The 23,993-nt window shown below is 48.8% G+C and overlaps 1 protein-coding gene across 2 annotated transcripts in view; it reads right to left on the bottom strand.

Annotated features, from left to right (window-relative positions):
- Window positions 1–92: 92 nt before the first annotated feature.
- Window positions 93–23,993, bottom strand: part of Trpc7 (transient receptor potential cation channel subfamily C member 7) — a 109,148-nt gene continuing 85,247 nt past the window's right edge. For both annotated transcript variants that reach the window (XM_090325393.1, XM_090325394.1), the window contains 6 exons: window positions 23,620–23,884; window positions 10,405–10,600; window positions 9,042–9,263; window positions 8,617–8,697; window positions 3,112–3,187; window positions 93–858 (listed from right to left, as the gene is read on the bottom strand). In XM_090325393.1, the coding sequence (XP_090181519.1) occupies window positions 689–858; window positions 3,112–3,187; window positions 8,617–8,697; window positions 9,042–9,263; window positions 10,405–10,600; window positions 23,620–23,884 (1,010 nt within the window). In that variant the 3' untranslated portion in view covers window positions 93–688. The remainder of the gene's footprint in view (window positions 859–3,111; window positions 3,188–8,616; window positions 8,698–9,041; window positions 9,264–10,404; window positions 10,601–23,619; window positions 23,885–23,993) is intronic.

Genomic DNA, 23,993 nt, shown 5'->3' with positions numbered 1-23,993 from the left:
CCAGGCTCATATGAGGTAATTTTATTTCCATTTTAGGTAAAAATAGTAAATACAAGATAATCTTAATAAAGGTAAAAATACATCATTTGGAATCTGTTGTTCTCTAAACAGCGCTACCTACAGTACGATTTTTTGATTTAGGATTTTTTTCTCAACTTTTTTTTATATAAACAAATAGAACTATTTGCTATTAGGCTATCTGGGTTCTCATCTGGCACTTAAGAAGAGATCACAGGTTACCTCCCGGTTCTGGGTAGATGTGTGGGTGGGCGGGCAGGGGAAGATGGGAAGAAGGGGTGGGATGAGGAGGTGGGACTTCCCAGGACGCAGCTGGAGCTGTGGTCCTGTGTGCAGTGTGTGTGTATGTGTGAAGGATGGCCTTTTCCTGCTCTGCCCCCAGGAATGTGTCTCACTGAGGCAGGACCCAAGGTCTCCTGTGTGGCTGGGGGTGCCTCCTCCTTCTGGGGGGCCTTTCTTTGCTCAACGTCTTCATTTTGTAACAAGTTCATTCCAGGCAAGCCCTGGGCTGGACATGTCAGTGATGTGCCCAGATCCAGCCAGTGGATCCTTTTGGGTCCTGGAGAAGCAGGCTGGGGTCCGTCTCCAGCAGGGCAAGGGGGAGGGGACGGCCTGGGCACCCAGCCTGGCCCTGGAATGCTGGTAGAAACCACAGATGCTGTCCAGGCCGCTAGATGTCCTTGCCTTTGTTTACCCTCAGGTGGTCTTTGTTTAAGTTCTTTCCGAATTTCTCGCTGAGCTGTTGGATCAGATCTGCCAGCTCGCCAGTGGCTTGGGATTTCTCTTCGAGAAGCTCGTAGCGAAGACTGGAGATATCTTGTTTGATTTCCTTCAGCTCACCTGTAAAGACAGATGAGATGTGGCTGAGTCTAAGCAAATTGGAGGAAGGGCTCACTCTGGGCATAGGTGCAGCCCGCTCCAGGGGCGGGGTGGGGAGAGTGGCTGGGGGTGCATGGCTGGGGTGGACGTGGTGGAGGAGGGAGCTGTCTGACTTAAGGGCCACCGGCTTCCACCACCTGCCACCCCGTCCTTCCTGCATGACCTCAAGAGTGGAGATTGGGGCTCTGCATCACGCCTCCTGCTCACGTTATATACCCGTGGTCTCCACACCGTAAAAAACAGATTTCAAGACTGAGCCCTCATCCCCTCCTTCACTGGAATGCTGATTTCTCGGATGCTCTGTTTTGCATTGTCAATATTTGTAGAGAAAGGAAACTCCAAGCGCTGGGGAGGGCGGCTCTGCTCAGTGGATCCATCTCAGAGCCTGCCTGCTTCCTGGCAGTAAGCTGGCTGGCGGATGGGGTCCACTGAGCCGAGAGAAGCAACACAGCCTCACTGACACAGCCCCCTCCCCTAACAAGGGGCCAACCAAGCACAGACTGTTGCATGTGTGTGTGCGTGTGTGCGTGCGTGCGTGCGTGTGTGTGTGTGCGTGTGTGTGTGTGTGTGTCCTAGGACCTTAACTCAGGGCCTGGGCCCTGCACCTGAGCTTTATTGCTCAAGGCTAGTGCTTTACCACTTGAGCCACACATCCACTTCCTACCAGTTAACTGGAGATAAAGAGTCTTCTGAACTATTTCTGCCTGGCCTGGCTTCAAAAGGTGATCCTCAGACCTCAGCCTCCTGCGTCGCTAGGACGACAGTGCGAGCCCCTGGCACCCAGCTGACGCTGACATTTTCTTTCTAAAGTTACCCATGTGGCTAGAAGTGCAACGGATCAGGGCTGGGGGGAATCTTTTTATTAACCCACCAAGTGGAATAGAGAGGTTCTTGTCTGATGCTGTGAATTCCGCGGCTTGACTTGGGGAAGTCTACTTCCCTGTGGAGCATTTTGTCATCTCTGATTCCCAGGTGGGCTTTACATAAAACGTGGAGATGGTAAAGGTCTGGCTTCATTTGGACAAATGCACACACCCCTCTTTTCTTTGCATTAGGGTGCCCAGCTGAGTCTCCTGCACACCTCCAGCCACTCTCTGTGTCAATTCTGTTTGTTAGAGACCCACAGGTAATGATGGGTAGTGGCCTTCTGTTTGTTTCCTCGTCAGGAACCCACCGGGTCCTTTCCAAGTGTCTGGATGGACCCTAGGGGTGGCCCAAGGTGAGGCAGAGTTTCACTCGGTGGCCAGGCTCTGCTGGTAACCCCTGTAGCTCAAGCCAGGGGGAGTGTAGTGTCTTTAGTCACAGAGGAGGTGTTTCTGCGTGGCAACTATTCTGGGAATCTAAAGTAAGTTAATGACTGGGTAGAAGGTCGTGTGCTTTTTAACTTCTGTGTAACTGCTTAAAATAGTCGGGAAAATGGCCCAAACAGTGCATTTATGAGGTGATTTGGAAAACTTCAGGGCATATGAAAGTTGCTCGAAGTTAATATTGGCCATGCAGGGTCCACCCTGGTTCTGTGACTCGTTAAGTGTGGGTGGGGTCTGGGGATCGGTGGGTACCTGGTACCTAGAGGTGGTGCTGGTGGAGGGGTAGTTAAGAGGAACACCACTGGATGTCCAGAGTCTGAGAACTTAAAATGGAGAGAAGGCGGGGCCGGCTAGAACTAAGCCCATGGCGGACTCTGCAAATGGGTGCAAGCTATCCCGTCTGGGAGCCTTCACTGAGGGGGGCAGGGCGGTGGCATTTCCATCCTCCGTGCTGTTCATATCTAAGTCTCCCATGTTCCTCGAGAGGACTGACATGTGACGTGGCAAATGGGGATTAAGGCCACGTCCTCAGCTGGTCTTCAAATAAGGAGCTTTTCTCTGGCTTACCCGTGGGAAGCCAGTCTAAACACGTGAGTCCTTGCAGGTGGAGGAGGAAGCAGGAGAGGCAGAGCATCAGGGGCGGAGGCCCGGAGGCTGGCCCTGAGAGTTGGCGCCGTGTACAGAGATTACACAGGGGCCTCTGGGTTTGGACTGTGGGAGGAGACCTCAGTCCTGCCTCTCGTGGAGGTGAACTCTGCCTACACTGGATGAGCAAAGGAAGCCGGTCTTTCCAAGAGCATGCAGGAAGGAACGCAGCCCTCTGGCCATGCTGAGGTTTCCGCTCCTGGGCACCTGAGACTGACATGGACCCCACAGAACGTCACCCCGTCTTGGGGCCCCCGCTTACCCTCATTGACTTCGTCATTCTCTCTGTCCACTTGGGCCTTCAGGACGTATCTTTTTATGAGCCTTTTCATGATCTTCTGAAATGAGAAGCGAGAAGAGGCTCAGAGACATCTTGGTCTAGAGCAGGAGCCGCCTACGAGGTGGAGATGTACACGAAGCCCCCTCCCCACGCCTGCGGAGCCAGCGAGCAGTCACTCACACCCCGCCCCTCGTCGTCCTCTCTGCTCAACCTTCATGGCCACCGGACCCTGGGATGCAGGATTAGACACGCTTGATGACAGGAGGCTAAGTCCAGGAGGGAGGGAGGGAGGGAAGCAGGGAGGGAGGGAAAGAGAGAGAACGAGGGGGGGGGGCGGGAACAGCCTTCTGGGATGCACAGAGCTAATTCAGCCTTGCCCGGTCATGGCATCTTTCTGGACCTCAGTTCTGTTTCTGGGAGGTCAGCTCAGATGGAACGCTGGAGGACTTCTCAGGTGTGACACGAGTGGTGTGTCATTCACTAGAGGACAATGGCCTAGTTCATGCATCAGGGCCAGGCTGCAGGACAGGTCTCCCCAAAGTGTGGGATGTGGCAGTCATAGCTGAACCTCTGGGGTTCTCGTGGATAGATTACGTCCCAGGTCTGGCCCTGGGCTGCCAGCCACACCCGTTGCTGCCAGCTCAGCCCTCAGCTTGCACTCGCACACTCTATCCTCTAAGCAAATGAGGCGTGAACGTTTAAGAGCCACCAAGAATAGAGCCAAGTGGAAGAAAGACCGCAGGAGGTGAAATTTGGATTTTGCCAGCTCGTTGTTCCAGGGTGCTTGAGAAATCACAGGATTTAAAAATATTCTAGAAGCAGAGAAGGTTGACTCCCCCCACCTCACCCACCGCTGCTGGCCCTCCTTGTCCTTGACACCCAACCACAGACAGATCTGGTGGGTCACAGGCTAACTTTTTCTCCATGAGATCTCAGGGGACCTCGGGAAGGGAAAATGACTGAGACGGTTTGACTGGATTTTGTCACCAGCTGATGGACGGTTCTATTTGCTTCAAGGAGGAGACTTGGCCAAAACAGAGTCTCTGAACCAAGGTTACAAGACTTCACTCCTACCGGGCCCAGTCTTTCTTGCTGTCTCACCAGTGACACTGGGGGAGCACATTCAAACCGGTGTGACCTTCCTCTACTCTCAGGCTCTGCATCTTGGGAGTGTAGGAATGCCCCATGGAGAAGCTGCCTCTGCTTTTCCTTCAGACAGGCCTAAGTGTAGCACATCAGTGGTTAAAACCCCAGCTTTCCCAGGGACACCCCCTCTTCCACCCAATAAAGCAGATTTTACATGTTATTACAATAACTCCCTTACTGTGGAAATCAATGATGTGCTTTCCACTTTGAATCAGAAAAACAAAACGAAGAGCTGCTTTCAACTATTTCTCTCTCATAGGACAAAAAAAAAATCTGCAGATACCTAAGTATCTGTCATTCTCACTGAATAAGAAAAAAAATGGGCACCATTTTACAGGCTCATGCCTGTAATCCTAGCTACTCAGGAGTCTGAGATCTGAGGATTATGGTTCAAAGCCGGCTCAGGCACAAAAGTCCACGAGATTCTTATCTCCAATTAACCATCAGAAAGCTGGGAGTGGTGCTGTAGTTCAAGTGGTAGAGGACTACTGTTGAGCTGAAGAGCTCAGGGACAGTGCCCAGGCCCAGAGTTCAAGCCCCATGACCACCAACAAAAAAATTGAGGAGTGTTTGTCTACTGCACATTCTCAGGCTGACATGAGCCAAAAAAGATCTAGATAAAGTTTATTTCTCTCTCTCTCTCTCTCTCTCTCTCTCTCTCTCTCTCTCTCTCTCTCTCTCTCTCTCTCTCTGTGTGTGTGTGTGTGTGTGTGTGTGTGTGTGTGTGTGTGTGTGTGTGTGTGTGTGTGTGTGTGTGTGTGTGTGTAGGTCATGGGGCTTGAACTCTGGGCCTGGGCATTGTCCCTGAGCTCTTCAGCTCAAGGCTACGGCCCTACCCCTGAGCCACAGTACCACTTCAGTTTTCTGAAGAGTCTCATGGACTTTAGTGCCTGGGCTGGCTTTGAACCTTGGTCCTCAGATCTCAGCCTCCTGAGTAGCTAGGATTGCAATTGTGAGCCACTGCCCCTGGCCTGTCTTATTTTTTATATAAATTGTTTTTCCCTACCACTTCCTGTTTACTTAGAATATTCATATAAGGCTTTTCCGTTCATGGACTCTGTTATAAAATAGGTAGGTTAGACTTTGGTCGTACTAGGGTTGAACTCAGCACTTGCATGGCTGGTGCTTTATTGCTTAGGCCCTGTGTCCAGCCCAGAGTTCTATGTAACAGGGATGCCACAGAGATGAGCTGTTCCAGAGCAGACAGAGGTGAGATGCCTCCCACCTTCCCGGGGGAGGTGTGTTCCTTTGTGATGTCTCCTTCACTGCTTCCACAGTCTGCTTTTGGCTCATCAAGAAGGTTTCCCTGACTCCTGCCTCTGCTCCTGTGGAGATGGGTGTATTTAGCGGCAAAACTCAAGCAGAGGGGACTTAAGTGGATGCAAAATGAGCCTTACGGTAGGCAGCCAAGGGTTGTCACAAACATTCCCCAGCCCAGACTCCCAGAGGGGCCAGGAGGCCTCTGGCGGATGTCCTAGAGGCACTGTTCCCTATTCAACCAGAGGGACCCAGGACTGCTGAAGGAGGGAACATAAATGGTGAGTTGAAGATGGCCAAGTGGAAGCAGCGTAACTCATGACCCAAGAACAGAGAAACTGAGGAACGTGTGGAGGAGAGCAGGCAGGTGAGTATTCCCGGGACGCAGAATAGAAGAACGGGCACAGGCAAGTTGTCTTTCCTGTTAGCATTGATGTCTACAGTGAAGACTAACTAGAGGGTGAAAAATGAAGACCCCCCCACAGTGGGTTTGGTGGGAGGAAGAGACCGTGTCCTGACGATTGAGCTTTGGGGGCTGGACTGTGTCAGCCAACAGTGGATATGGAATGTGGCTCGTTTACTTTTTCAGGAAGAAACGTGCCTCTAGGGGACTGGGCTGGTAAACACCATGCGTTACCAACGGGCCCGGTTAGGCTGCAGGCTCGGCAGCAATGAGAGGAGGCCACCCTGCCCATTGCCTGGCTGTGTTCCATTGTTCCGGCTCACGTTTACAGAGTCCAAGATGGAAAGTGACATCGCACAAGTGAGAGTTTCATGAAACACAACAAGTCAGATTCCTGGGAACCTGAGCAAAGAGCAAGGCACAGGGAGTCTATAGAAGCTCTCTCCCTAGGGACAAAGGGCTGCGGAAAACAGACACGGGAGGGAATCACCATCCTGGAGACCCTGTAAAGACCAGGCAAGGAAGCCAGCTCGTTAACTCGTGTACTCCACCATCTTGGGAAGGTACCAGAACTATGGCAGTGGGAGGGGCCCAGTGAGAAGGTAGTTTGGGGACAGCCTAGAGAGTAGGGAAGGGACACGGAGGCTCCTCATAGTCACTGCACATCTAGAAGCTTCTTTGGGATGGAAACGATCTGGAAGGCCCCCAGGGGGTCCAAGGAAACCGGGGCGCCATGTTCAGTTTCCTGACCAATTCATGTATCACTGTCCCCCCTCTCACTGTCAGCAAAGGCTGGGTTGATGAGAACCATCACTGGTGCCCCATTCTCTTCTCAGGCCCGGGGAGTTTCGATAGATCTCACTGTGGGGATTTGTCAAAGCCAGGCAAGGCAGGGTTTGATGCAGTGCCAGAAAGAAGGAAGACAGACGAGCACCCTGGCAATGAGGTGTGAGGAGAACCATAAAATCGCACTCCCTTCTGCAGCCTGGTCCACAGTTTCAGTTCCTTTGTGTGTAGATGGCCGGAAGGTTGGCTAGCACTTTCTCCTGCACCTGCTGCCATGTCTACCTTGTTTCCAGTTGCCCCTGAGGGCAACTCAAGACAGTGAGTGTGTAAGGATGGTGCAGGAAGACACCGGGTCAACCTAGCAGGGCCTGGCAAAGTACCCTCCTGTCACTTCGGCTCCACCCCTCCGAGGCCCGTTGCCTGAGAGGTTTTTCTTTCTTCTTTTCTGTGATTTGAATATGTATTTGGATATGTAGCCTGGGGCTTTTCTCTCTGGATTCACAAAATACAAGGTGAGCAAAGCTTTCCAAGGTCAGAGCTAGCCTGGAGCTGCTAACGGACCATTTCTGTCGGTGCAGCCTGAAGTTGTTGGGGAGATTTGAGGCAGGAAGGATTTAGTCCCTGATGATGAAACTGGATCACTCTCTGAGACCATTCAAAAATGGCCTCTTCATTCTTCCTAGTTCAGGAGATTCTAATATCATCAGTCTTTATCTCAGTAGCAGATTCTGCTCCAAAACAGCAGAGACTTAGCCCTAACCCATTAGGATTTTCTATCCTTTTCTGTGACCAGAAATACAGATAAAACTGAGAAATAAGAAGAAAAAAGAATCTTTCCAGTGACCAAAGGATTTGGCGCATAAAATAACTTGAGGCAGCCCCAATTGGGTGCGGGATTACATACAAAATTAGCCAGCGACATCTGATAAAACCGGAAGTGCTTTGAGGAATGAGCCCTTTCTTAATAGTGCAATTAGATCTTCCTGGCTTGCACCGCCAGCTTCTGAGACACAGAGAGACTGTATTAGAGAATCTGTGCCTGGAAGCTGTTACGTCTGTAATTGTTTCCCCCTGGGAAGTGGCCCCAGGAACACATCACCTCCTCACCTCCGTCCAGAGCATATACTAGATGCGTGTTTTCTCCACTGTCCCTCTGACCTTCAGGTGTCAGCCATCTTCCTCCTCCTTGGTGAAATAACCGTCTACTCATTGGCTTTCTTAAAGAACTGAAGACTTTAATTCCTATCCCAGACAGTGGTCAGGCTTGGCTTTGCTTCTCACCTCCACCCTGACCACTGGCTGACATCTGTCTTTCCAGATAGATGATCCTTATTTTTCTGGAAGGTTCCTCATGGCTGCTCTTCTCAATGAAGGTGGTGGGGGTGGGGGCGGTCATCGTCGTCGTCCTCCTCCTCCTCTTCTTCCTCCTCCTTCATTTTGGCCAGTCCTGGGTTTTGAACTCAGGGTCTGAGCACTGTCCTTGGACTTTCTCAAGGCTAGAGCTCTACCACTTGAGCCACAGCATCACTTCTGGCTTTTTCTGTGTATGTGGTACTGAGGAATTGAACCCCGGTCTTCATGTATGTTAGGCAACCACTCTACCACTAGGCCACACTCCCAGCCCCTGAAGGTACCCTTCTAAAGCGAGGGCTCTCTGGTTTTTCTCCACTTCTGAGCCCTGTTGTCTTCTAAGCTTTTTTCTCGATCATCACTTCTGGGTTCTCTTGTTCTTTGTCTCTCTCCCTTGCTAGCCTGGATATGCCAATAAGCTAGGAACTAGGTGTCCTCAGCTAAGTAACACTGTACCTCAACAGAGCCTCATTATTTGTCCCCCGAGGAGAGGAAAGCAGTAGGACCAAACCCATGGTTTCGCGGCATAGAAGGAAGGTGCTTACCTGGTATCTTGTGGGCTTGCTGAAGGTGTTATTTGATGTCAGGTTTTCAGAGTTCTTCATACCAGCCTGGTACCTAGTCTTCTAGAAGAAGAAAAAAATCACCATATTTTAAGACTTTAATGAACAATAAATATCCAGCTATAGGGCTGATGCTATTGGGAAAAAAATGTTGATTTTTCTTTCTGATGCTTAGCTTTCTGGAACACTGTTCCAGGGAACTGTATTCCCCGAAGGTGTTCCCTCAGGCTGTCGTCTGGCCCATGTGGCTTGGAGGCATTGAGTTACATTACCTGGGTGTCTTTCCTCTAGGCTTGGACTAGCCAACCCGGAGACTCTCCAGGACAAGGAGGAAGTGGGCAGGGGACACTTCTCACACACCCACACCCTCAGCCCTCTCCTACTACTGTCACCCAGGTGGTACCTACCCTGAATTTGGAATTCAGCATGCCCATTTCCAGGTCATTTTCACAGCCTTTGGCCTTGGACTTGCAGAGTTTTATGAGGCACATCTTGATTCTCATTATGAGATAATAAAAGGATTTAGGACTTGGCACTAGATTAAAAGGAGCAGGTAGAGTCCTTCCCTCATCAAAGTAGGACAGCCAGAGCTTTGCTCGGGCAAATTTCCACTCCACGTCTGCATCCTCCTGTGGAGCAAGGAAGTCAACAACACAGGGTCAAAGGCCACGACTTAACCACTGAACCCCAGTGCAGGGGTCAGGGGCGGGGGTGGGAGATGCAGGCTACAGGGCATGGGAACAGACCTCTGATGGAGTTTTTGGGGGTGGATGCACCCAAACACTGCAGCTGGCATAACAATCCAGGTGTGCTCTCCCTAAGACCAGGTCCCTTAATCTTTTTTGGGTGGGGCTTGAATTTAGGGCCTGTGTGCTGTCCCTGAGCTCTTCTGCTCAAGGCTAGTGCCCTATCGCTTTGAGTTACAGTGCCGCTTCCATGCACAAAGACAAGGGTTTGATTCTTCAGTACCACATACATAGAAAAAGACGGAAGTGATGCTGTGGCTCAAGTGGTAGAGCTCCAGCCTTAAGAAAGCCCAAGGACGGTGCTAAGGCCCCGAGCTCAAGCCCCAGGACTGGCAAACAAACAAACAAACAGACAAGAGTCTCATGGACTTTCCTGTCCTGGCTTTGAACCCCGATCCTCAGTTCTCAGCCTCCTGAGTAGCTAGGATGACAGGTGTGAGCCATGGGTGCCAGCATCATTTTTGATGCTCTGAGCCTTAGAATTCATGGTGGAGAAGCCTCAAGCCGTCCTTCCACACTCTCCACTGTTGTGTTTTTAAACCAATCTGTTCCACTCGTGGCCTGTCAAAGGACTTCTTTGCCACTACTTAATCCGTTCGTTTTTACAGTCCCGTTAGCAGATTTACCACCAGCACAGCATCCGGGTGTTTATTTCTCTATTAGAGAATACAGTAAGAGTGGAAACCCAATAGGCCACGTTATGAACAGTGAAATGGAACAGGTGACACGGATTTCTGTAGAACTGCTTATTTAATAGACCAACGATGTTATTTCAGTAAGCAATCATTATAGCACTGTCTGTTGCTCGGGGTGGGGGTATACATATATAAGGCCTCGGGTTTAATCCCTAGGACTGCCACAAAATTATTAATATGGCTTTCCTTTCTCTCCTTTCCTAGCCTTGAACGTTTCATGCTGCAGGCTGGCTGTCTACCGCTGGCGCCCCACCCCCAGTTCTGATGGGTGATATGTGTTGGGGGCTCTCGTCGGGTACTGGAAGGAGGGGGCAGTGGGCTGGCCTCACCTCGATCTCCTGGTAGGAGTTGTTGATCATGGCAATGAGCATGTTAAGCAGTACCACCACCATCGTGACGTTGTACACGCCGTACAGCACGTAGCCGATGTTCTCGATGAACTTGTGGTCGTATTTCAGCACCACCGAGATGACTTCAGAGAGGCCAAATATCGACCAAAACAAGGTTTTAAAACTTTCTTCCACCCTGTGAGGAAGCAAGACCGTCCTCGAGTGAGGTTGGATCAGCTCAGGCTTTTGCGAAGGGAACCTTCCTGGGGTTCGGTGGTCTCCGTGCGGAGGGGCTGGGATGGGGGGGGGGAGAGGTAGGGTTTGGTGGGCGCTATGTTCTGAAATAATGAGGTAGTCATAAAGTCTAGGAAGGTGCAGAGGAATGTTATACATGGCAGTTTCTTTTCTTATCCAGATCATTTATGGGGATCCCTGGCTGAAGGATCCTTTTTATCCCACTGTAATGAATCAAGCATCTAAAATGGAATACCAGGGCAAATGCTTATTTGTTCTTGAATTCTGTCGGCCTCAGAAAGTGCACCGTTTCTGGTTAGATTCTTAAGTATCTCTCCTCAACCCACCTCGAAGGGGAGTGAGAGCCGAGGTCTGGGGTCCACAAGTCATAGAACTTGCTGGATGCATGCTACAGAGTAGCTCATATGAGTCTCACATGCCTGCCTGGCTCCTTTTGCATTGTTTTGCTATTCTTTCTTTTTTTTTTGCCTGTCCTGGGGCTTGAACTCTGGGCCTGGTCCCTACTGCTGGGCTCCTTGCTTTCCTCCCCACCCCCTTAGGCCACTGTGCTACTTCTGGCTTTTTCTGTGATTAACTGAAAATGAGTCGCATGGACTTTTCTGCCTGGGCTGGCTTCGAATCATGATCCTCAGATCTCAGCCTCCTGAGTAGATAAACCACCTGAAAATGTTAGACTCTTTATCTACAATAAACCACCTGACAACTGGAAGTGGAGGTGTGGCTCAAAGTGGTAGAGCACTATCCCCTTAAGCCCTTAAGCAAAAAAGCTCAGGGACAGTGCCTGAGTTCAAGCCCTATGGCTGACAGAAAAAAAAAAAAAAAAGACCAAAGTCCAGGCTCATTTCATCATTCCTACTTTAAGACTGTGTCAGGTTTCCAACATCCAATCAGAAAGCTGGATTTTGATTGGCTGGTTTAGACCTTGCAGATGTATCTGATAATATTAGAACGGCTAACGTGTACTTCTTTTTAGTTTTCGTGGAAGGTTTTGGTGATATTATGAGAAAGGGACCCTTCCCTTTTTAACCTTTCAGGTTTTCAACAGTCACCCACAAATGACCAGGATTAACTCCTTCCCTCCACCTTCCCCCTCCCTTCCTGGCCCCCTCCAACCCCCCTCCCACCATCAAGCCTCCAGCCTCTCCCGAACACTGGTAGTTAGTTGACAAGATGATAAAAATGCTAGTACATCTCACTTGAGCTAAAAAATCCACTCCCGACTTGCATGAATTTACAGTTAAGTGTGTGAGCACAAGGCGGGGGTGTGTGTGTGGGCACAGTGGGTGGTGGGGTGGGTTTGTGTGTCTAGCTCATTCCTTATGCATCTCAGTGGGTTTGCTGCCATTGTTTTCATTTCTGTGTGTGTGTGTGCCCTCAACTGGGGCGTGAACTCAAGCCCATTCTGTCCCTTAGCATTTCCTGCTCCAGGTTGGCGCTTTCCACTTGAGCCACACCTGTGCTTCCAGGATTTTGGTGGTTACCTGGAGATAATAAGAGTCTCTTGGCTTTGTCTGCCAGAGCTGGCCTTTAGCCACCATCCTCAGACCTCGGCCTTCCTAAACAGCTAGGATTACTGACACAAGCCCTTGCTGCCTGGATTGCTTTTATTTCTTTCAAAGTTGGGAGTCTGTGACATTTACTTCGTTTTGGTGTGAGAAGGAGTGGAGCTGGAGGCTTTTTGAAGCAACGACTTGGGTTCACACTATCACTGCACAACCCTGGCTTCTGTCCTCCCGGAGAGGGGGCGGAAATGGCTTGGTCCTGTGAGACGTGGCATCTGTTTTGTGGGAAAGGGCTCTGTTCTCGAGTTTTGAATGCCATATTCCCTCTTGTTACAGAATTGTTGAGTTATCATCCTAGCGGAAACAAACAGTGGCACAAAGAACCTGAAATCACCACACAAGCCCCAAGTCTCCAAGTGAAGGACACAAGTGGAAAGGTGATCTCTCTAGACGTTATTTACTTCCTGGCGGGATTAGGTTAAATGCAGAGGAACAAGGTCTGCAGTGAAGGACGGGCAGGCAGGTCCTAGCCCGGGTCTGTGCATGTGCCACGGACAAGTTACGAAGACAATACCAGGGCAGAGAGATGCTTTCCCCAGATGTCTCTTCCATTTCTTACCTCTCGACACCCACTGATGAGTTGGCTGACACTAAATGAGGCGAGCAATTAAAGATCCCAGCCAGATTCCCAGTAGATAAAATGGATTTTAAACTTTGGCATCTCTTCCTCCCCCCTCTCTTTTGCTTCTCACTATGAATTTTGCTCCTGAGCTTTTGATTCCCACTCCACGTCAACCCCCTGCCCCACCACCGGGGTCTTTCGCTTAGGCACTCTACGCCAATGATCGGTAAGAGGCACAGCTAGCCCGTCAAACAGCACGTGTTCTGATAAAAGAATATTTACCCATCTCTAAACATATGCCCTTAGCCCCTTCCTTCAGCTAAGGACAATGAACTCAGTCTGGGATAATGGTAGTTTTCCATATCATCTTCCTTACTGTATTCCGGTTACATTTTGGTCAGACACTTTAAGGATTACTCTCCTGGAGACAAGAGTTTCATGGACTTTCCTGCCTGGGCTGGCTTTGAACCACAGTTCTTAGGTCTTGGCCTCCTGAGTAGCTAGGACGACAGGTCTGGTGCTGGGATCAGTGTAGGCTCCTGAGCTCTTCAGTGAGAGTGTTAGAGCTCTCAATGGAGGCTGTTTTTCTGAAGAAGAATGAGTTGAGAGGATAGTTCTGTAAAGAAGAGGTGGGTGAAATGGCTTGATTCACAGAAGATGGGGGGGGATTCACTATTTCAGAGACTTAGGTCTTACATCTCTACTACTTGCTCATGCTTCAGGCCGTGTATGATTGGAGGCAGTAACTTTGCTTTTCAGTAAAGATCCTATTTGCTGATCTCTACTCATTAACTGCACTACATTGTGTGCAACACAGTTTTTATCCAGGTATGCAGGCATGCGCCACGGGTACCTGGTTTACCGAGTTTTTATGATATAGTCTTGGGTGGGGGGGGAACTTGCAGAAACTTGAAAGATTGAGGGATCTGACCTCACAAAGTTTAACTTGTATCTATAAAAACCAAACCAAAACAAAACAGTAAAGCTGGGTGCCACTGGCTCATGCCTATAAGCCTAGCTACTCAGGAGGCTGAGCTCTGAGGATCACCGTTCAAAGCTACGCTGGGCAGGAAAGTCCTCATGAGACTCTTAACCACTCAAATTAACCACTGAAAATGTAGGAGTGGCACTGTGGCTCAAGTAGTAGAGCGCTAGTATTGAGCACAGGGAGACTCAGGGACAGTGCCCAGGCCCTGAGTTCAAGCCTCACAACTGACAAGAAAAAAAAAATAGTAAAATATAAGCCAAATGACTGAGGAAAGATTTTTGCATTTGCAAATGTTAAGATACACAGTGGACAATGCCCTCCTGACATAAAGAACACTTATAAATCAACATGGCAGAGAGGGGAAAAGGAGGAAGAGGTAAAACTTTCAATGGAAACTTGAGGCTTTTTATGGTATTAATGCCAACATTAACCCGAGCTGCCATGCTGGGTCTCATTTTTCAGGCTTCATGGGTGGCAGGAAATAAATGAAAGCTGGCCCTTTCTGCCCTGGTATTTATCTTACCATGACCTCAGCAGCCTGCAATAATAGATTCTTAAAGAGAAGACAGGTGCTGGAAACAAGTCAATTGTATATTACTGATTCCAAGGCTCGGGCCCTTGGGATTTGGCCCTAAAGGTCCAGAGTGGTCCTGACACATTTTGGGTCAGACATTAATCATCACCCACCATTTACAGGAGCTGTGGAATCAAGGGCAGAGGTCAGAAGTCTTGTCATTTGTAGAGAGATTGGGTGTGTCAATCACTGGAGGTCCCACAAATAGCTGGAAGAGTAACAACAGCCAAAGCACATGCTTGGATTCAAATCTCTGCAGTTCAGTGCACTGGCTGTGAGAGTATTAGCATATTAAGCCTTGTTGAAGTCTCCGTTTACCCCAACTAGCGGCTATTATTTTGATTTGTTTTTGGTTTATTTTCTGGACATCAATATGTACCAGGTGGTGGTGATTTGATGTCCAGAAGTGTTTTTGTCCTTTAGGACACCTCACTCTGAAAGATAGATTAGTTAAAGAGTCTGTATGAAAGTTTTAAGCAAGTAGACCTGTGTCTCTGCCTCACCCAGCAGCGCAGTCCCCTTGAATAAAGCCAATAATCGGGCTTCATTTTCCTTCCTATCTCTCTGCAAAGATCATCCCAGACCCTTGATTTCATGCAAATTCTCTGATTTCTGCAGCCTGAACTGTCTTCTTATTTTTGATCCTTGGCTGGTGGTGGAAGGGGTTGCAGTTTTGTCAATAGGCCAACCTAGCCTGAAAAGTGTTTCTAATGAAGTGAAAAGAAGAAAGCGCCTATGAGCCGTACTGAATAGAAGGTGATTCACCCTTCTCTCCTCTCCCTGGCTGGGGGCGTGTGTGTGGGGGGGGAGAGTTGAGACTGATCTGTCATGCAGAAAGGGGGTTAACACAGTCAGTTCTCTACCAGGTCTGTCTCGCCTGGATAATGAGACTTTAATAACAGGTTGCCTGAAGAGGCCCTGCCTGTGCAGGGCTTCCTAGAACAAACTGATCAACAAGGCGAGGGGTTAGGGTGATTGTGATGAAAATCACTGACTCCTCAGGCTGCCAGGATCCCCTCCCCACACTCTGCAGTTTGCTTCAACTACCTATGTGCACACAGAAGGCTAAAATTAAGCAGGAGGATCAGATCTCCACAGGCTGTTTTTCAAGTTCAGAAGACAATAGCTGGCATTGTGCAAAAGAGCAGGAAAGACAATGCCTGCCTGCTACCCCAGTGGGGTTAGTGGAGGAGGGTGCCTGGAATGGAGAAATAGCTTGTTGGGGTGAGATGACTTGGAGATGGGGGGCTGTGTTTGCCAAAGACACAGATCCAGGCACCAAAAGTAATCAGATGAGGTGTTAGGCAATTGTCCAAGGAAGTCTGAACTTCTTCCCTCTTCCCGTGGCCTTGAAAGCAAAGCCTTCTCCTCTAAAGCACCCCCTGACACTAGGTCCAGTGGCTCACGCCTGTCATCCCAGCTACTCAGGAGGCTGAGATCTGAGGATCACATCTGGAAGTCAGCCAGGGCAGGAAAGTCCATGAAGACTCTTTTCTGCTTAACCATCAAAAAGCTAGAAGTGGAGAAGCTCAAATGGTAGAGCGCTAGCCTGGAGCTTGAAAAGCAGAGACAACACCACCCTGGTGCTGAGTTCAAGCCTTAGTAATGGTACATGTACACGAGCACGCGCACACACACACACACACACAAGCACACTGAGGGCAGAAGCAGTGTCTTCTGTGCACAGAACCTGACCCCCCAAAGGTGCCCACTAAATCCAAGGTCTGTTGCCTGAATGAATGAATGAATGAATCTCTGGTGAATGTTTTGACTCCCTGTGCTCTAGCCCTCATATTGACAGCTGACAATGTATCTGTCAGAGTTTAGGCTCCTGAAGCCAGACAAACCTGGGCTGTAAACTTAGAGCCAACAAATAATTTAGCCTCTCTGAGACTCTTCTTTTTTTGGGAACATAACAGTCTCCACTTTGTGGTGTCATTGAGGATTAAATAAATCATAGTAAGATGATTATGAGAGGCAGATAATACTCTTCTGACACATGCCCATTGGACAATAAGTGTTACTGATTTGACTACATGGACTAGTTTGACATTATTATTATTATTATTATTATTATTATTATTATTATTATTTGTGCAACAGGTTCACAGCAGTCAGCAACACCTTTCTGATTTGCCAAGATCTTTACGCCTTTGATAGCTTGGTTTCTTCCACCTCCAGGATCCCCCTGGACAATCTTGTTTCCTGTCATGTCGTCCTTTTGAGGAATGACCGTTTCAAACTTACTTCTACCCCAGAACTGAACTTTAGTGGGTAAAAAGCCAGGGATTTCTGCTTTGTTAGGGAGTCTACAGTGAGGAGGGGAACAAGATGGAGGTTAATGCTGGTGATTGTCCAGAGAGCATCTTTTGTGAGATCACATCTCTTGCCTTGAAACTCTGTGGGATTTCAACTCCTCTAGATTTTCAAACTTATTAGGCTTTTATGATTTCATTTCATGAATAAAGATGAGGAGAAAATAGAAACATAGGATAGTAGAATAATGTCTGTTGTAATTGGCTTAATTATTCTAAGATAGCCTGGGGTGGATGGGGAAAAATAATCTATGTCTTATCATTTATTAGAGAGTGATACAGAAAACAATAAGCTAAATCCAAAGTTAATTTTTCTTGGCATGTGAAGGCCATGTCCAGTTAAAGAGCATCTCTGGGCCTGAACTGGGTCCCCTCCTTGTCCCTGTGGCCTCCTCAAGCAGGTCTCAGAACTTCTCTGTGCTGGCTGTGCCTCCTTCTGCCCCTCCAAACTTGATGGGCTTGATAAGTTCTCTTTGGCTCCCAGACACCTTAACACCTGTTTCCAGTTGACAAGATAGAAAGCAGGGTTGATAAATTCCCGAATGCAATCACAGATGATGAGAACTGTCCGCCCTCTGAGCTGCTCTATCAGAGATGCCTAGGCTTCAGAGCTGGCAGGGATCCCGGAGCACGTCTGTCCCCTGTGGGCCTGGCAAGGCTCATCCTTGTCCATGATCCCCACCGCAAACAACTTTAGCCCTCTCTGTGCACAGGAAATGATAAAGGCCATTCCCTGGATTCTCATTTGGGCAGAGCACTGAATTCTCCTTCCTTAGCTTCCATCACTGTTGCCATTCCCTGTGTGAAGCAGCAGGTACCATCCTGTCTCCCAGGGCAGCTAGCTCAGATCCCTCCACCATTCATTATGGTCCTTTCTTGTAGATATTCCTGAGCATCCTCCCTCACTGTTACTATTAGATGAACACCTGTCTTCTCCCCTGTCTGCAAATTCCATGATGGGTGGGGCAGTGACTGTTTTTATCCCCAGCACCAAGTTCAGGCCAAGTGCGAACCTCCACTCTCACCCTTCCAGCCTGTCCTTTACACAGGGGACATCTGTGTTTGTCACCAAGAGCAGTTCAATGCATGTTATTCAAGATTATTCCTATGTCTTACTGCCTGCTATGGATCTCCAACTCAGTATAAGAGAACATTCAGCTTCCAGGAGTTTCCAGGAGCAGGAGCAGCAGTCCTGGGTGAGGTGTATGCGTGTGTGTTTGTGTGAATCTTCAGGGGTCCTCCAGGATTGCAGGAAGGAGAAGCAGGCTTTTCTTCCTTTCTTTTTTGGTCAGTTGTGAGGCTTGAACTCTGGGCCTGGGCACTGTCCCTGAGCTCTACAGCTCAATGCTAGCGCTCTACCACTTTGAGCCACAGCACCACTTCCAATTTTCTGGTGGTTCATTGGAGATAAGAGTCTCGTGGACTTTTGTACTCAGGCTGGCTTTGAACCATGATCCTCCGATCTCAGCCTCTTGAGTAGCTAGGTTACAGGAGTGAGCCACTGATGCCTGGCAAGACAGGCTTTTCTATGATGCAGAGCAGTGTAGGGCTGAATCAGCATCTCTTGGTTCTGGGAGCATATGAATTCCTCCATTATGGAGTGTGGAAAATTTCCATTAATGGTTGTGGAAAACAGAAGCTTCTAATTTGGCTTAGCACTGCTGAAGCTCCTTCTATTAAAATAATCTCCTGGGGAGATAGTCTTTACAGAGGTAATATATTTGATTAGAAAAGTGTCAACACAGCTATGTTATGAAGCTACCTCCACCACAGCCTATAAGGAAAGGTTAGCTGGGGTTATCTTGTGAGCAATGGAGCACACATTTAATTTTCAATCAGAGGTAAGTAGAGTGTATACATACACACACACATACACGTGTATATGTGTATTATATAACATGCATATATATGGGTATAGATATATAAATTTGTATGCATGTACAAGTATATATGTATACACACATGTATTACACAAGTATATATGTATACACACATGTATTACACTATTCATGTGTGTATACAAATATATATATATGTTATACACACATTTACGGATGTGTGTATACAAATACATAACACATATAATAACCATGCATATATAATACATATATATGTATATTCTCAATAAGAACAAAATTCCTAACAGTCTGAACTGAGAACTTTCCTTAAAGACTTTCTTAAAGAAGATGGGTCCTCATGTGGTATTTCTCTCTCCTCCTTCGTCCATGTCTCAGAATACTTTGATTCTGTACTCTGAGTGCATTCAACTAGTCAGAAAACCGTTTTTCTTCCACTTGGTCATCTGCAGCTTCTAGGGGAAGTGGCTGGGAGATAATGAGTTGTCAGCAGGTGTACTGTCTGTCTTGTCCAGACTCACACAGCAGGGGCCTGTGCAAGTCCCAGCTCCTCCTCTTTAGGACAGCTCCTGTCACAGTGCGCTTGTGAAAAGCCACCTCTGAGGGACTCCTTGGTTCTGAAGTAGAAAGAGGCTCAGAAACTGGGAATTGCTCAGGACCTAGGATCTGACTCAGGGGCTCATTCTTTCTTATTTACTTATTTTGCCAGTCCTGGGCTTGAGCTCAGGGCCTGAGCATTGTCCTTGGACTTTCTCAAGGCTAGAGCTCTACCACTTGAGATACAGCACCACTTCTGGCTTTTTTCTATGTATGTGGTACTGAGGAATCGAACCCGGGCCTTTGTGCATGCTAGGCAAGCACTCCACCACTAGGCCAAACTCCTAGCCACTCAGGGGCTCATTCTTGTGCCAAGTAGTTACTTATTTAATGGTGTGTGCTAATATAGCCTACCTGCATGGTTTGACATTTTACCACCAACGCACTCACTTAGATTAACAAGCCTTTGCAAGGTACAGATCTGAGAGCATCTTTCATGTCAGCTATATAGTGATGAGTTTGAGGCAGATTACTTTTTCTTTTCTTTCGTGTGTGTGTGCGTATTCTGTGTTCTACTGGGATGACTTCACTACATCATACTCTGCTTGGCGTTTTCATTCAAGGTTGATGTACTACTTGAGGCACACTTCCACTTTCTGGCTTTTTTTTTATTTGCTGGTTAATTGCAGAGAAGAGTCTCATGCACATTTCTGTCCAGGCTGGCTTTGAACCTTGATCTTCAACATCTTGGCCTCTTTAATAACCATCAGTGCCAGGCTCAGATCCACATTTCTGGTCCTGTGGATCTACCACTAAGTACATCAGAATCTCACAACAGTTTTGTTAATGCAGTTTCCTGGGCCTCTGGGCCTTTCCCGGAAGTACTCTTAATTAGATGTTAAGAGATGGGAAGCCTGCACTTTCACTCCTCCCCAAAGTGATTCTGGCCTGGTGTGAGGATTACTGTTCACACTGTGTATTCAAACTGCCTCACGATGAGTTCACCGCACTCGTTTACTTCTTGACCCTTCCCTGAGGTCTGCTAGATGGGAATGTAGGCACTGAATTGCCCTGGGGATGAGGGCAGAACTGACGGAGGACTTGGGGCTGAAGCCCACAGAGGACCGTTCTTTGTTTTTCCTTTGTCTCTATGTCTGCCATGCTGCTCTGCTATAGGCTGGAGCTATCACTTGGTGGGAATCATGTAGGCTGGCTTTTGTTGAGCTGCCCTGGGCACTGGTGCTGGTTGGAGTAAGAGTTTTGCAGAGGTTTCCTGCCTGGGCTGGCTCCTCACTGCAAACCTCAGATCCCAGCCTCCTGAGTAGCTAGGATGACAAGCCAGCCACCAGCCCCTGCCTAGGATGGAACCTGGAGTCCATTCGAAACAGATCGGAGGAGCCTTGTCCACCCCTTCCACACACAAGGTGTGGGCGGGGCCGAGACTCAGCTGGGAGACCCTGGAGGCAGCCTGCACCTGAGAGGCATGGATGGCCTTCACTGTGAAGCACTCAGCAAAAGCCTAGCCCTCCCTCCCTGCCACCTCCCGCCCCTGAAGACACGAGTCTCATTTGGGGTGGCACGCTTCAGGGAGCAGTCAAAAGGTAAAAGATGACATTTACAAAAATCCATTCTTTCCTCTTTCCACTTCATCGCTCTACTGACTTCTCTTTGTTCAATCCAATCCTGTTTACAGCTACATATCCCCATTCTGGAACTGCCAAGGCAGAAAACCCCTCTCCAGTGTGCTTCCTCATCCGGGGCCGCCTGTGCTTGGATCTTGCATGTAGAGAAATTCTTGGTGGGTGCCTGGCACTTGGTGCCCAGGGGTTCAGTCTGGTCTTCCCTTGCCCCTGGACTTCCTAACCCAGAGGCCCTGATCCAGGCCATTCTAGTCTCACTATAGCTTAACCGGGCCAGGCCAGCCCTACTCTAAGGCATGACCCTGCCTGTGTAGAGGTGACATGGAAGCCCAGGATCTCCGCTGATCAGTCTATTGCTGACCTGGCTGCCTGGTTCCTGGTCTGATATCTTTTCCATGTCCAGTCACAGCACTACACATGCTGAGCAGAAGAGTTTGGCTCTCTTCCAGTACCCACCGAGCTTCTGGGTAAGTGGAGGCTGTTCCTTTCTCTAGGCAGTCTATGACTAGGCTGGTATGAATTCTTCCCACAGATTTAATAATGTGCTCAGCCTGGGTCCTCTGGTACAAAATCAGTGCCCAGGTTGCAGTTTACCTGTCATCCCCGTGATCACTACTTGAACTTACTGATGGCTTATGACAAGCCAGGCATGGGTTGTAGGTCATTATCCTCAAATGGATGGCACCACACAGTCTGCAAGGTCGGCCCTCCCTCTCAGCACACATGCTCTTCACACTGGGGGATTCGAGGCACGTGTTCAAGACTACATGTGTAAACGAGAGCTCAGGCTGAAAGCTCACTTACTCCAGTACCACCTGCGGCACTTCCACCAGCACCCTTTCTCACCCCTGGGCCTGATGCCTGCCTGCTCTCTGGGGACAGACAGGCTGCTGCTTCATTGTGCAGAAAGTCCCAAAGCTTCTGGGATTCATTCTGTCTTGGCACAGTGTGGGTCATGGTTCTGAGCTGAGCAGTATTGTCCCTCGGGGATGAATGATCCAGAAGCAGGGCCAGGGAAGGCAGGCAGAGCCATTTCCCTCCCTCCCTCCTTTCTATTCTTCTCCTTTCCCCTTTCCCTTTTTCTCTTTCCTCCCTTCCCTACTTTCTCCTTCCTTCCTTCCTCCTTCCCCCTTTCCTTCCCTACTCCTCTGCCTCATTCCCTTCCTCTCTCCCCCTTCTTACCTTCCTTCCCCCTCTCTCCTTTTCTCCCCTCCCTCCCTCCCTCCCTCCCTCCCTCCCTCCCTCCCTCCCTCCCTCCCTTCCTTCCTTCCTTCCTCTCTCTTCTTCTATTCTTTCTTTCCTTCCCCCTGCCTCTCTCTCTCTTTGCCAGTCCTGGGACTTAAAATGTGGGTTTGGGCACTGTCCCTGAACTCCTTTTTGCTCAAAGCTAGTGCTCTACCACTTGAGCCACAGTGCCACTTTAGGCTTTTTCTAGATTAATTGGAGATAAGAGTCTCATGGACTTTCCTGCCTGGGCTGGATTTGAACTGCGATCCTCAGATTTCGGCCTCTTGAGTAGCTAGGATGACAGGCATGAGCCACCAGTTTCCAGCACACACACACACACACACACACACTCCCTCTCTCTCTCTCTCTCTCTCTTTAGGTTTGATCTCAGGGCCTTATGCATGCTAGGCTGGTGTTCTACTACTTAAGGCACACCTCTAGTGCTACTTTTGCTGGTTATTGAGGAGACAGAGTCCAGTAAAACTCTTCTGCTCACTCTGGCCTTGAACTTGGGATCCTGCAGATCTCAGTCTCTCAAGTAGGTAGGGTTACGGGTGTGAGTCACTAGCACCTAACTTTCAGAACTGTTTCTAATGGCTAGAAAACTTAAATGTCAGGCCCCTCGGGGCTTTCTGGGGACAAATGTCAAAGGAGACATATCCTTGTTAGTCCCAGCTGTGCTTGTGATGGGAGACCTGATTTCTCCTTTCACGAGCTTGATGTAGCTTAGGAGAAGTTCTGGAATTGGTGAGAAGGACTACGTCTGCACACACCCTGTTCAGGCATAAATGACCTCCTATATCCATAAGGGAACTGATGAATATAGTGGGAGGTCTCTGTTCCCATGTAGTCCAGCCAGGCGCTAAAAGCTCCTGTCCTGTACCCTGTGTCCACTCATCTTCCATAGTAATGGAAATGTCTTCCAAAGGCCCACCTAGGAAATGTAGGAGAGTCCATGAGCCTCACTCATGAGAGACAGCAGATGGGAGCAATCGGACAGATAAGCCCTCTATTTCACCTCCTGATGGGTTATGCTCCTGAGATGGGATGTTCCGTACATTCTCCTCAGAGGGGTCTGTCAGGCCCAGGTTGTATGATTTGACACATGGTGGCCAGGGAAGAACGCATTTCCCATATCTCCCTTCATGCCACAGAGTGACCCCTTCTCCTTTGCTTCCTTGGCTTTCCCTCCAGTCTTCCTTTCCTTGTAGCAAATCTCCTGGATCTAATAGAGTTATTGGAATGCAAATTTTGCCCAGGGTTCTATTTCCTTGGCAAGATAAGACAATAATAATAACCACCACAACAATAAGAAGATAAGAATAGTAAAAAAAAAAAACGGTAAGTTCTGCTGCTATCAACAATAATTCCTTCCCTTTATTAAGATTTTACTGTGACTTCTACCAGCTCACTGGGTCGTTAGGCCTATCCCCAGGAGCAGGCATTTTTGGTGCCCCGTTTTAATGGTGAGAAGATAAAGGCTCAAAGGACACACCCACAATGCCCACTGGCGTGTCAGTGGGAAAGGGAGGATTTAACCTGTATTTTTTTGTGCTTCTAACATCGGAGCCTGAACTCTAAGCCATCCCTGAGTGAAGTAGCCTTTAGCCTTGAGAAATGCAAAAGAGACAAGTGTGGGGTGGTGGGGCGGGGGGGGGGGGGGGAGGAAGGGCAGTGAGCCAAGCCCCGGGGTACTCACGTTGTAAATGCTGGGTTGTACTTGGCCCCTCGGTAGTAAGAGTACAGGTTGAACATCCCAATCATGAAGGCCACGAACACCATGATGAAGATGACCATGAACTTGAAGATGTCTTTCACGGTTCTCCCCAAGGAGATCTGCAGGGGCCCAAAGCTCTCGTTGGCTGGCAGGATGTAGGCGATGCGCGAGAAGCTCAGGACCACGGCGATCGCGTACAGCCCTTCGGATATGATCTGAGGGTCCGAAGGCCACCACTTGTCCCTGGCTGAAAGAAAACAAGCTGGGGTCACTCACTCGGGGTCAGAGAACATTCGAGAAGATGAGCCAGTCGAACCATCCATCTTTTGTGGTCTCCAACCATAGGTTGGAGACTT

The sequence above is a fragment of the Megascapheus bottae genome, chromosome 38 (genome assembly GCF_031878675.1).
Source record: "Megascapheus bottae isolate mThoBot1 chromosome 38, mThoBot2.hap1, whole genome shotgun sequence".
NCBI classification, from domain to species: Eukaryota; Metazoa; Chordata; class Mammalia; order Rodentia; family Geomyidae; genus Megascapheus; species Megascapheus bottae.
The sequence above is the reverse complement of the archived record's forward strand: the minus strand, read 5'-3'. Positions and strand labels throughout refer to the sequence as shown.